At 46.8% G+C, this 13,130-nt stretch overlaps 1 protein-coding gene across 2 annotated transcripts in view; it reads left to right on the top strand.

Annotated features, from left to right (window-relative positions):
• The window catches only part of LOC149371807 (uncharacterized), a 92,773-nt gene that overhangs the window by 45,830 nt on the left and 33,813 nt on the right, over window positions 1-13,130 (top strand). Inside the window, exon 1 of one of the 2 annotated variants that reach the window (XM_089566092.1) lies at window positions 8,933-9,411. The exons of the other annotated variant lie outside the window; for it this stretch is intronic. Coding sequence (XP_089422218.1) covers window positions 9,211-9,411 — 201 coding nt within the window. The 5' untranslated portion in view covers window positions 8,933-9,210. Of the gene's footprint in view, window positions 1-8,932; window positions 9,412-13,130 lie in introns of those variants that run through there. 2 annotated transcript variants of the gene reach the window in all.

The following is a 13,130-nucleotide window of genomic DNA, read 5'->3' as shown; positions in this document are numbered from 1 at the left end:
GTGGCACCGTTCGCCAGTGCGCGCGCGTGGGCTGGCGCAAAGCCCCCGAAACTTGCATGGGCTCCAGGCTGGGCGATGCGTGCCGATTGCCTCCGCGCACCACCTCCTCATGCAGCAGCGGGCAGCGTCGGTGCGCCGCCGGCACCAATGGCGTACCGCGAGGCGCGTCCGGCCGGCAGATTTCAGAATGCGCATCGCATTATTACGCCAGGCCGGTCGTGTACGGAGAAAGAGCGCCGCGTATATGTGCAAGGCACATACGTGACTCCTCCTGTCCCGAGTATAAAAAACGCCAGAAGCATACGAACGCACAGACGCGTGTGCGCCAAGCCGAGCGCGAGTAATCTCCCTTGTCAGGGCGACATGGGATCCATTTAGGACCTTCCCAATTAGCATAACGAGTCCTCCGCCGGCAGCGCGGAGGAGCTTGCGTCCGTTCGTGCCGGCCAGCTCTTGCGCCGGACAGTCGCTGCTGCAGATGCTGCTTCTTGCTCAAGTTGGCGGTGCTGCCGCCTCCTGCTTCGCCGGTGCTTCTCCTGGCGGTGGCATTACGCTGCTGCTGCTGCTTCTCGGCCAAACTGGTTCTTGCGTCGCTGTCCCTAATTGCCGTCCTTTGGGTCTCCTTTTTGTTTGAGCCCACGCAGCGGGGCGCCCGAACGAAAATTGAAAGCCCCGAGTCGCGGCTTAGCGATCGGTCTTGTGTGAAGCTGCTGCTGCCGCCTGCTTGCTTGCTTGTGGTTGCTGCTGCTGCTGCCCGAGCTGTCGCTTGCACTGCTGCTGCTGGTGCTTGCGTCGGGGAAGAAAAGCCCGCTCAGCCAGAGCAGCAGGCGTGCAGCCATTTCCCCCCCTTTTGAGCACGAACGCCTGCGTGCGCGTGTCGATTTCCTTTTATCTCTGGGCTTATCTTTTCGGCTGCGTAACCTCTTTGCACTCGAAAGAGTATACACTCCGTCGAACATTGTGCGCGGCGCCCCTCCTCGTCTCTACTTCCCGGGGCGGTGGTAAGTCGGCCGGCTCGAATGTATCACGCGAAGATCACGCAATCACTCATGTGTTTATAGAGCGCGAGGCCGTGGCCGCCTTCGGGCTATCCTGCGGTCATTTGCCCTGCCGTGTTTACGTTCGCTTTGTTTTGGTTTTCTATTTCAGACGACAAATGTGTAGCGAAATGGGAGCGGGGGCTATAACAAGTGGACGAAGGGTGCTAAGGAATTGATTTTGGACCTAATAATGGTCGCATCCAGGCAACCTCGAGCTATTTTGTCGTTGTCTACTCAAAGCTTCAGCTATAGGCTTCGAACGAAACTTGAACTTTGATGCATCTTAGGCGTACTAGAATTAGCCATGGTTGCAGAATTAGCTTGAGTCGATATATTATGTTACATATCTCGGTAGTAAGAATGAAGAATGACGAGTCACAGACTGCCTGTACGGTGCACGCAACTAAGCTTTCTGCTTTGACACGTTTAGTATAAACGGTACGCCCAGCGGTGGATTCGGGTTGAAGATACGTAGCTCAGGTATAGGAAGCTAAAACTGGTGAGTACACTATACGCGAGAACAGTACCATTTAGGCGAACAGGGTGGTCGCAATGAACAGCAGGGTTCGTAGTAATCGACACTGTTCCCGCGACAGCCTAAAGAGAAAAACAAAAGAAAACCAATCTTAGAGCTGTTTCCAGCCAATTGACATGAGATTCGCGCCCGGGGTCACACAGTCGCTCGGTGACTCGCTCACTTTAGCATGTGCTGTTGTCCGCTGTGCGGCAAAATAAGCAGACCAGCTTCCGCTGCCGTCTATTTCGTACCATCATTGTCTCGTAAGCGACCGCCAAAAATTGGCGAACAGAAGCCTGAAACTTTTACTCTTCAAGGTGTGAGAACTCGTGGTTGCGATTCAAGCGTGAGACACAGGTCAACAAAAAGCATGTTTAGGGGCTCACTCACCAAGTATTGCCAAAGAACACGAATATAGTTAATTTGCATGTTTCCGTTAAAAAAAAAAAAAAACTCTCTTCGCACCTATATCGATGTGCTGATCGCCATACGTCTTCAGAATTCTGAAGCTGGATTATGTGCTTAAATGCAACTATCGAGTTCAACTTTTGCCTCGTTGAGAATAGCGAAGTTCATAAACGCTGAAAAAATGGCTTGTTTAAAGTTTGGTTTATATCCTCTGAATACAAAGTGTATAGAATGTGCCAAGTCTACTGGATATATAGGTGTTTGAACACTGTTTCCACCATTCTTCAATCGAAAACAGTCAAAATGAGATGGCCGTTCCGGTGTCCGAGACACTCTTAGACAAGGCTAAACGCGATAACGCTTATGCACAGCCTATGTCGCTTCCTACAGGCCGCAATATTCTCTATACTTTTACGCCGGTCTTGCACAAGCGAGTGCCAGTATTTGAAGATACTCACCTTTCCAGGCGCTCAACAATTCTCTACTCTTTCTACTATGGACCCTAGAACGCGAAATAAATTGCAAGCTAGGTACTTTTTCTTTTTTGCGAAATTTACCATAGAGTTTCTCTCCTATGTCTCTGCTCGTATTCGCCTCTCCTATTATCGTTTCTAGCTAAACGCTTGCGTCAATATTTTTAAGTGCCAGTTGTCCGGTTTCTTCCACAATACCTGGATTTTGGCGCACGATTGCATGACCACTTCGGGCGTTATCATGAGCGTGGCCACGAGTACGTTACGGTGGAGTGCGAACCACGGAGAAGGCAGTATTCGTGGAAGATAGTACTTGCTATCCGTAAAGCTTTATCCAAGTCTTCAGTCTTCAAGTGCGCGTTTAGATCCGCGCTCCGTGCAGGTATAGTATACTGCTGGTGATCGCAACCTTTTTCTTTTTTCACTTTAGTAGCTAACTTGGCGCGCTGCCCGAGTATACGGCTTCCACGAAAGAAAGCAGACAATGGCAGGCAGGTCATCCATGAATACGCCTGCTTTATCAGAAGCTAAAGCGAGCAGCTTGTCAATATCTATTTAATACGAAGTATATGACAGTTGTATATCCTGTCAGTGCTCGGCTATATGGGGCCGGAACTTTGAGGTAAAGAAAAGGCTTGAGATTATAGTGAGTACAGCGCACCTGAATGAAGAATAAAATGACAAGGGGTAAAATTAAGAGAGTAGAAGAGCAAAACCGAGTTGATGACGTCTACAGCAGTAATCGATGGTTTTTTGGACAACAGAGTGGATTCCAAAGAAAAGAAAACGCAAGAGGCGATGGTAGAAAATCACACTGCAGGGGAAACAAAATTACGAAAATTCTTGGGGTAGAATGGCTGTCTAAGAAAACGGCTAATTGTTGACCGATGCATGGGAGAGATCTTTGTTCTGCTTTTGACAAAGGCTTTCTCGGTGGACAAACACCATTATCAGCTGGCTGCATAGTTATGACGATTATGCTCCACGGTTGGCTACCCGCACTGGCGGCGGGGGATAATGGAAGGAAAAGCCGAGAAAGAAGGAAAGCAGAATACAGATAAAGCGCAAGCACGGGAGAGTGCACATACTAATTCTCTAACAGGTCCCTCAAACCATTCGATGTCAGGTAACTATAAAGCGGCAGTCTAACGGCTCTTTGAGCCATCGAACGGCGAGGCCACGACCCGAGCATATTCTCCTTCGAGTGTGGCTTCAAAAACTTCTACGATACGCTTCATACAGGGAATTCGTCATGACATGGCAGTTTTACAGCCGGTGAGCAGTTCGTAGATGGCGCTAAAAATTAAGCGCTTCCACAGTTATACTTACCAATTCCCTACGATATATTCCAATCTAGCACACTTTTCTTATTTTGCTGTTTCTCGGGGTTCCGACACATTTTGACACAAAACTCTGTTCTCTGCTCTCCGGCAGAAAATATTGAAGTAGAAGGATTTATATTTTTATTTCGTCTCTCTTGTCCGTGTCTTTGTTTGCGCTATAAACCCTTCTACTTCTATATGAACTACCAACTCGCCCAAAAGAAAGTTTTAATGAACGGCAGAAAGTGTTTGACGAATATCTGTCGCCTGTGTGTTAACCACGCTATTGTGATTCTACTGACTATCAACAGGCACCGGCAAAAGTCCCACATTTCTCAGTGGGACGTATCATTGATGCGAGTTGAACAGGCCTGTCATATCTCCCTTTGGTGGTCGCGACCATGCAGAGTGACCAGCATGTAGCGTATCTTCCTGTGTCAATGAACGCTCTCACCGCCTTGAGCCAACAACGGCTAGACGGCGTTAATTGCCGTCGTCAAAACTCGGGACGCCGGGGAAACTTCTCGACGCACGTCATTCCTTGCTACGTATACGTTGGGGCGGTTACCTTGAAACGAGGAAGGTGGCTTTGAAAAGTTTGTACTCGAAAATGGGATGGCTGATGCGAGGTCTTGTTGACAAAAGGCCATAAACAAAGGACATAAGAAGAGACAGAACACGAGTGTTGGCTACTCTGAGAGGAAGGCGGAGGATAGGATAAGAAACGTGCCACAGGGCAGAAAGTAGAGAGAACGGTTGAGTGTCGAAGTGTTAGGGGTCGAAGGAATTATCATCAAATTATCTCTTTCCAGAAAACAGCACAGCGAATAATAACATACTCGAACAGGTTAGTACTCCTTTGTTCAATAGATTACAGATTTTGCAGTTTCCTTTGCAGAATCGCAATGAGTAAATAACATTGTAAAAAATAATTACCCGCTTTCAATTAATATTTTGTGTTGCCTAACAGGAGTACTAGAAATGCGAGCAATATTAATTTTAATTACCCTGTAACCCGAAACGCCTATGGTCAGCGCCTAATTCAATATTGCGGGTCGAAAGTATGGAATAGTGTACCGCTTGAAATTAAAATAGCTAACAATTTCCTGTTTTCAATTAAGCGTTTCTACTTTTCGAAGATTGAGGGTTATGTTTGTTAATCTTTTTATGACTGCTGTTTCGTGTCGCTCGCTATTACTTTGTTCACTGATCATTTATAACCGAGTTTCCTGTTGATATCTTCTGTTGCTGTTATAACAAATGTGTACATTGGGCCTATACTAGCTTCGGCTATTGGCCCAGCAGTATTTGCAAACGTGTTGTATATCTCACGTGATAATGAAGAAGAAGAAGAAGAACCACAGTAAAGGTGCCGTAGAGGTCTACAAAGCATGCTGATTGGCTAGTTCAAGGGCGGGGGATAAGTGATAGAAATGAAAAGAACAAGGAAGGAGACAGAAGAAAGGAAAAGATGAGAACAAGAAGGTACGTAACAGCGAACAGAAGCGAAGGGAGTAATAATGTACTATAAATGCCCAATTAAGCACCAAAACTAGGCCTGGATTGCGTATCCAACGCTGTAACCTGGTGGAAGGAGGGCTGGACAGGAACAATGCGCAGTCGCTGCGTCTAGTGATCGGAAACTGTGGCGTCAGCCTTCTTCATATAATTCAGACTTCAAGTGATAGCTGATGAACGAGGACACATCAAGAAAGTTATCGTATCGTTCTGGTTCGTTTGGAGATTCTCTCGCACATGCTACGTGACAGGCGTTTAAGAGAACTAAAGTAACGGGGAAGACATAAAATGTAATCAAGCTTCCTCAGACGACACTCTCGGCTAATTAAAGCAACAAACTACATGCTGAAGAAAGGGCGCAGACATTTTATTGAAGCTGCTTTGTGTTCTGGTTTGGGAGGCTGGTGAAGCGAGGTTTCTTATCTTAGTCTGTCAATTATGCTTGATGAAAAACAAAACACCGTAAGAAAAACAATAATAAATAAAAAGAAAACAGCGTGTGGAAAGGGATGTTGCATTTCCTTCGCCAACCGGTCTACGACACTCGCTTTTCCTGTCATTAGGGAGGTTTCATCCAGTTTTCCTGACGGAACTGTTCCTGCTACGCTGGACAGATGCAGCGGATACGCAGTGACCCTGAGCTCTCGAGCTTCTGCCCGCCATACATACATGCACAGGCCGTCAGAAGACTTCAGAACGCGCGAGTATATAGTCCGCGTTGGCAGCGAAGGAAGCTGAATAGTCACAGTGTTCATTAATATTTTTGACTCTTATACGCACATGCGAATGAACTTCGGATGGAGTACTGTCGGAGCAACGTTGCCTTTCCGGTCGATACCGGGCACTTGCAACAGCAAGCGGCCCATCTTCTTCTTCTTCACCTCTTTATAATGGCACATACCCACGTTACCCCTTCTTCCTCGTATCACCGCTCAGCGCGGCCGCTTCGCTTGAAATGGCGTTGAATGTGCGTTGGAGTAAACTAGAAGCACATCGTCAGACAGTATACGCCAGTGCGCGTGCTATTGTATGATAAGACTTAAACAAACGAACAGCAGTAGGTAAAAGTGGGGCACGGTCCGTGGCATCCTGCATTACTCCGCTGATCAATCACAACAGCCATCACAATCAGGTTTTAATTTTTTACTGTGTCAGGTAAGACAAGGGCATCATAAATCTTATAATTTTGTCTGGCCATTATAGTAGGTTCTCGTTCAGATAACAAGAAAAATTTTCACAACCGTCTACTTTTTTGCACGGAGGAACTCTGCTCGGCTGCCCTGAATGTGGCCGGAGCTTCAAGTGAGTTGTATCCGACGTACAAAGTCCGTACGATAAGAGAAATATAATGAAGTCTGTATGCTTCCAATATGTTTTCCGTGTGCTTTTAAGCATTTCTATAGGTACAGTTTCGATGTGACTTTCATTTGATGCGTATGACGTCATACGGAGTCCATCTTAGTTTCGACTATTCCGAATGCATTGCTGGCATACTCCGTATAGGCTCCGTATGAATTCCATATGGACTATATTGAGACAAATTGAGACCGTACGGCATTATGGGCTCTGTCATATGGAACATCCCGCAGGGGTTGCAAAAGAAAACACGCTTTCGGGAATCCCTTAAGCCTTGAAGGCTGTTTATGCTGGGCAAACCTACTGCGCGCAAGTATGGCAGCAGTGTGATGGCTCCTTTCCGCGCCTCTTCCGGGCGCATTTCCTGTCGTTCCGCTAGGTGGCGACACTACACGACCTCGAGGCCAATGCGTATATCGCTGTAAAATAAATAATAGGAAACCGCCCTCACCAGCTAGAGCCAAGGTGATCTTTGTGAAGAGTGACGTAACGTGGAGAGCACTCCAAAAGACCGAAGTTATCACCGGAGTTGGCAAGCGGATAGGAACACAGACGATAGCAGGACGTAAGCGATAAGGGTAGGGTTGACAACTAAGCGATTGCGAGATACGTAGGCAAAGACGCCGAAGGCTTCTTGGAAAGGCAGGTAACCGCGGCCGCAGTCGTTTCAATGTGATTGCACCACCTCCCCCTCTTTTTATTTTTATTTGACTCTCCTGTGGAACCGGCATTAGATAATACAAATCTGCGTAGAAGCATCCAAAAGGTATCTTACGATATACAAGTAAGTCAAGATGAATTACCTAGGTATGCATTAATATTCACTGAGAGATAACAAACGTAGCAGGGGCAACACAAAGGCAGGTGGGCGCATGAAATTTGCGGGGATACGTTGGCCGCAGCTGGCGCAGGGTTAAATGTAATACCCGCGCGAAATGACAGTAAATGCCTAAGGCCTTAAGTTTGTTAATGTAATTGCTTTCCGAGTTGGTGTTACACGTCCACGTTTATTGTCATTATACGAGAGCCACGATGACGGTAACATCTGCAAGGCAGTCAATATTTTCACCCCTATATAAACAGTTCTAAGTAGCACACTATGTCTGCAAAGTCGTTCATATGTAATGTAAAAATTATTTTGCCGAAAATGCCGCTGTTCTTCAGGTGGGAAAAGTAGCCATAAACTCGCGTGTCAGCACGCAAGTCGAAGGTATCTGTCAGAAGTGCTGGTAAAAATGGCGCTCTTCGCATCTGAAATGCAGTAGAGATGGCTAATCCGGCTGAAAGTTATTAATGATTATTTGCTACTGGATATAAAGTTGTTACTAACAAAGCTGCATACTTTTCTGCTTATGGAATGGGAACGAGAGCACACATTTTACGGGCGAATGACTTGTGGTGAACTCAGTAGGTCGCAAAGGGCAGTAAGGCTAATACCATTAAATTCATGAATGTGGCACCGCGCGACTGGCGCTAAAGCTTAGGACATTAAGCACTTAATGCCATTAAATTCACCCGTGTGGCACGGGTCGGTGAGGGAAGCCTTTGTTCTGCAATGGACACATCTAGGCGGGTGACGATCACATTGACACCACCCTAACTCCTCCGTGCGTTCTTTCCTGTAAACCTCTTATCACGTTGTACATGAAGGAAGAGGACCATGTGTTGTGGATTACGTGATGATCTCCGCTTCTTGGTCCCACTCACCACGGCTGGCATTATGAGGACAGAACGCGCGCAGATCACAGCTGCGCATCAAACACAGAGAAGAAACACTTTAAGACGAAGCAGCCCACAGGTTGGACATGAAAGGATGTTAGTTTTTTCATTCATTCCTTTTTGTCTGTTTCATCCTGCTTTCCTATTGGCAATAAATCAGAAAATAAGAGCAAAGCAAAGAGCACGGCTGCGCAGTGGAGAAGATGCCGTCGAACAGACGCGCCTGTTTGACAAGATACACCTCGACGCTACATCCGACGGAAGCAAAGGAATCAACGCCGTCTTGGACATCCGCCCGAGAGTGCGCAGCGATTACCGCGTAACAGACGCGTACACACCACACTCTGTTCCGCACTGCCACCGCGCGGTTTCGACGGCTACGACGACCTGCGACGCAAACGCGTAGAGGAAGCTAGGAGAGCGAAAGAGAGAGCGAAGGGAGACCGCAACCTCCTCCACCAATCAGATGCAACCCGCCTCAAGCCGACGAGGGCAAGAGGGAAGACGCGCAGAAGAGCGGAGTGGAGAGGAGGAGCATTCCGAGTCATCCGGCGGCAAGAGAAGCTGAGGAGAGGGTCGGCACGAAGCAAACAAGAAACGCCATTCAGGCGTCGCGCGACGCACGGCGAGCATCTCCGTGGCGGTGCGTGTGTGCTGCGGCGACGAGTGTGCGTGCCATGCTTCTTTCCCGCCAGTGGGCGCGTCCCAACCGAAGCGACGCGTAGTTCGAACTCGGAACGGTGTCAGCGCGCGCGGTACGAACATCGAGACTCTTACAAAAAGGTTTTCGACTGGGCGAAACCCGGCACACGGAGTAACTGCTGCGACGCTGCCTCCCGACGCTCGCATGCCGGCCGATGGAGTCCCCCGGTGTGTTGGCTGTGCTAACGGATTCCCGGCCCAGTGGCGACAGCGGCGAAGTCCTGTGCGATGACGCTGTCTTCGAGGAGGACCAGATTGTGCCCGACTGCACCCTGCCCGCCTTGCCCCTCAAGAGTGACTGCATGTTGCAGGACACCACGCCGCCTCCTACCGCCGAGCCCCGCTGGAAAGCGCAGGTATATACGCCGCGGTGGCATCGTCCTCTCTCTTCCCTTCTACCGATAATTGCTACCGTCGGGACCCTTAATTAACGTCTAAGCACGCGATGCGGCCAGACGAAAGCGATGTACTGACGCAGCCGCTACTGCGTGCGGCGGCGAGATGGGGAGCAAAAACAGGGGCTGCCGCCTTGTTGCTTCAGGACAGCAGAGAAACATGCTGCTGAAAGGGAACACTTAGTTCGTATTTCGGAGCCAAAGTTGTTCATACATCGGCGTCAGACTGAAAAAGAAAAGTCGTGCTTCGAGAGCGAAAGTAGTTAGAAAGCTTTCCGTTGTAAACGTATGCCTGCCCTTGAGGGGGTGTCAATGAGTAATCACTCCCCTATTACAAATTAGGTGTGTTTTTCACTCAGTTTTAGGGTTACCGCTGACTGCATTCTGATAAAATTTTTCTTATCGCTGCGCTTACGTATGCATATTCAGTAGTATTTCAAACCTTTGAAGTTCACCATTTATTTCGGTGCCGCATGCCTCTGAAAACTAACCCGGCTAACTGCTGGCCATGCAAACTGTGGGTTCGATACACAATAGCCCCCGTGAAGTATAAAAAGAGTATCACCCAGCCTAAATTCTACTCCGGAATGTTACTCTCTTCGTGCTGCCTGCGCGTTGACATTCAACCCGTGCACGTCTGATGTCCCATGACTCGGTTCAGAGAACTGCGCATGGTCTGTCATTCTTGCGAAGTACACCTAGTCCATCGGTTGCTAACTGTACAGCTCACAAACTTGTCCGCTGCACCCATATGACAGCAGCAGGTTAAATCAAGTCTGTATGCTCATAGGCGACTTAAATTTTTGCTGAACGAAACAACATGCATGAATTCGCTGGTGCATCAAAGTTTTGACGATGGATTCTACTTTATATAGTATGTGTCTTGTTCACTTGACAATCGTTGCACGAGCCACACTGACAGTCTTTTTTAAACGACCTCAACGTTTACATCTACTTTGTGATGACGGCTGCTAATTATTTTGTAGTCGAAAGCTAACAGTGTCGACATTAGCAAACGGTTCTTCTCTCTAGACGCATCATTTTGCAAAAAACATGTCTCCAGTCGTACGGCTACAAAACCTGCACCTTGCGTCATCTATTCCATAAAATAGGCTTAAAAACTATTAGTATTCCAAATCTGACCCAAGTCAGCATTTATTTAAAGATGATGCTTCTAGTTCCTGACAACGCTCTTGAATGTGGCGACGACATTAAACTTTGAATTTCGTGCATATATACCGTATTGTGCGTTTTTATTGTAAAGACTTTCAAAATTTTTCTTACCTCAACTGCTGGCTCGTTCGCGGTGAAACTGCACAGAACGCTTGCGTATTATGGTAACTTTTGTATCGTAGCAAGTTTTACAACGGTACTTACTTAGTTGAGCCGTGCATGATGCAAAAGCGCAATCGTGTGCGTCGAGATCGGCGTACCGAAGCCCAAAACACCGTTATTTTGCTGAAGGACGGCAGTAACGCCATCTGTCGTCTGCAGTGAAAAGCGTCACAAGGCGAGCGTTGCAAGGAGCGCGGGGGCCTTTTCGTCTGCTTCAACTGAAGCGCTTCGAACATTTTCGGCCAACTGAGGAGAAAAATTGCCAGAAACAACTATTTTGACGAGGCTTTGCCATTAAAGGAATATTGTTTGACGTCTTTTCTTCGTCCAATGATTTTATTCAATTCAGCTTATATCGTCTGCTTTCGTGAGCGTCGGAGGACGACGTCGCGAAGTCCTGAGCTGTGTTCTCCTTGTTTAATTTCGTTGTGGAAGACAGATGGCGCTACTGCCGCCCTTCAGCAAAAACTCGGTGTTTTGGGTTTCGGTACGCCGATCTCGACGCACACGATTGCGCTTTTGCATCATGCACGGCTGAACTAAGTAAGTACCGTTGTAAAACTTGCTACGATACAAAAGTTACCATAATACGCAAGCTCTGTGTGCAGTTTCACCGCAAAGGAGCCAGCGGTTGAGGTAAGAAAAATTTTGAAAGTCTTTACGATAAAAACGCACAATACGGTACTTGGTTGGTGAAATGGCTACTCGGCATGTTTTGCGCATTTGAGCATATCTAACAACGTGACGCTCGATGTTGTAGAGCTGTGCCACACTCCTCAAAGCCGGGACGTTAGGTTCTTTAAGTTTAACTATTGTTGCATTGTAATGTTTGCAAAAAGGCTCTATTAAGTAAGCACTTATTCGGACGGTGGGGCTAATTTTGTTACACCCTAAGCAAATCCTTTATTCACTGGAAGTTGATTCGGCTTGAGTAAATAGAGATAATACATTTGGACTGACACTTTGTAACGCGAAAATGACAATTCATAAACGACATGAAAAGCAAAATTAATTACCTCTTTGCATTCCATATCCAAGAAGACAGGTCTCTGTAGTAGAAATGAAATGTGGTGTAATCATCGCTTTTGACTTTTAGCAGCATATTATAAACGGTAAGCACTCCACACATGCATTATATAAATATTTAATGTTTTCAAGCTTTCTGTTAGAAAGGCTAATTAATCTGCTTCGTGTGAACGTACACTTTATGCAGTTTTGTACTCCGCGGAGGTTGAAGCTTCTGATTGCTTTTTATTAATGCCCATTCTTAATGCCGAAGAGGCTTTGACAAGCGCACGTGGCGCATTCGTCACCATGTTTTGTAACACACTTGCTGCACGGTGACAGACGAGTTATAATTGGGAACCTTCGTTTTCAAGATTTGTTTTTATCGATATGCGGGAGACAAAATTCGAGCGCTATTTTAGGAATTCACAGTCGGGTATAAATTGCTTTATTGGTTCTTCTACATACCACTGCACAGTCTGCAGGGACTTTCGGAATTATTCCCGCTGATTAATGCAAGCAAACGGCAAAAACTAGTCTTGTTGTGGGAGGAAAGCTGTCATATATTGTTTGGAAAATATACTACAAGATATATACGTACAAGACTGCTGTTAGCAAACTTTACCGAATCACGTTTTTCGTATTCTTCTTGGTTTAATTATTTTTCTATGCTTTCATCACCTAATTTGCCAAAACTCTCCTTTCTTCTTGCAGAATTGTTGCACCCTTCAGTCTGCCTTTAAACAAAAACTCCCTGCCAGTGGGCTGATAGCGTTGCGTATAGAGCGCCCCCGTTTAATAGATGTCGACAGGCCATTTTAATATACTTAGTGCGTCTATACAGTGAATGGAGAAGGTATTTTTGAGGGGAAATCTACATAGGCCAAACCGGAGCATGCTTGTATGAGCGCCTGAGGCAACATCGCACAACTTTGGGCACTGGCACATGCAGCAATCTAGCCTTGCATGTAAAGGACTGCAAATGTTCTCCTAGTTTTCACACTACCAGCATTATCGGGCGGGGAAAATCTAAACGTGAGCGAGAGCTATTGGAGGCATTCCTGATCATAAAGAATAAGCAGAAATGCGTCAGTGAGCCGTCTGTGATTATCACCGAAAAAGAGTGCAAGTTTTTATCATTATAGTAGCCATTTCACCATGTGGTGCGCGAAGTGTATTGTCTGTATAGGGTGTGTGCGCAGGCAGGAAATTCTTTTAAATTGAGCAATTCTTCTTCGCAATAAATCAGTTGTAAGTCCAGCGTTGTGGTGTGTGCCTTCTTTGTTCTTGTCTTGCGTCTATTTTCGCTGGTTCCCTTTATATGCAATATGAGCCAACTA

Source organism: Amblyomma mixtum, chromosome 1 (assembly GCF_055824585.1).
Source record: "Amblyomma mixtum isolate Tamu chromosome 1, ASM5582458v1, whole genome shotgun sequence".
Lineage (NCBI taxonomy): Eukaryota > Metazoa > Arthropoda > Arachnida > Ixodida > Ixodidae > Amblyomma > Amblyomma mixtum.
Note: the sequence above shows the minus strand (reverse complement) of the source record. Positions and strands in the feature narration are given on the sequence as shown.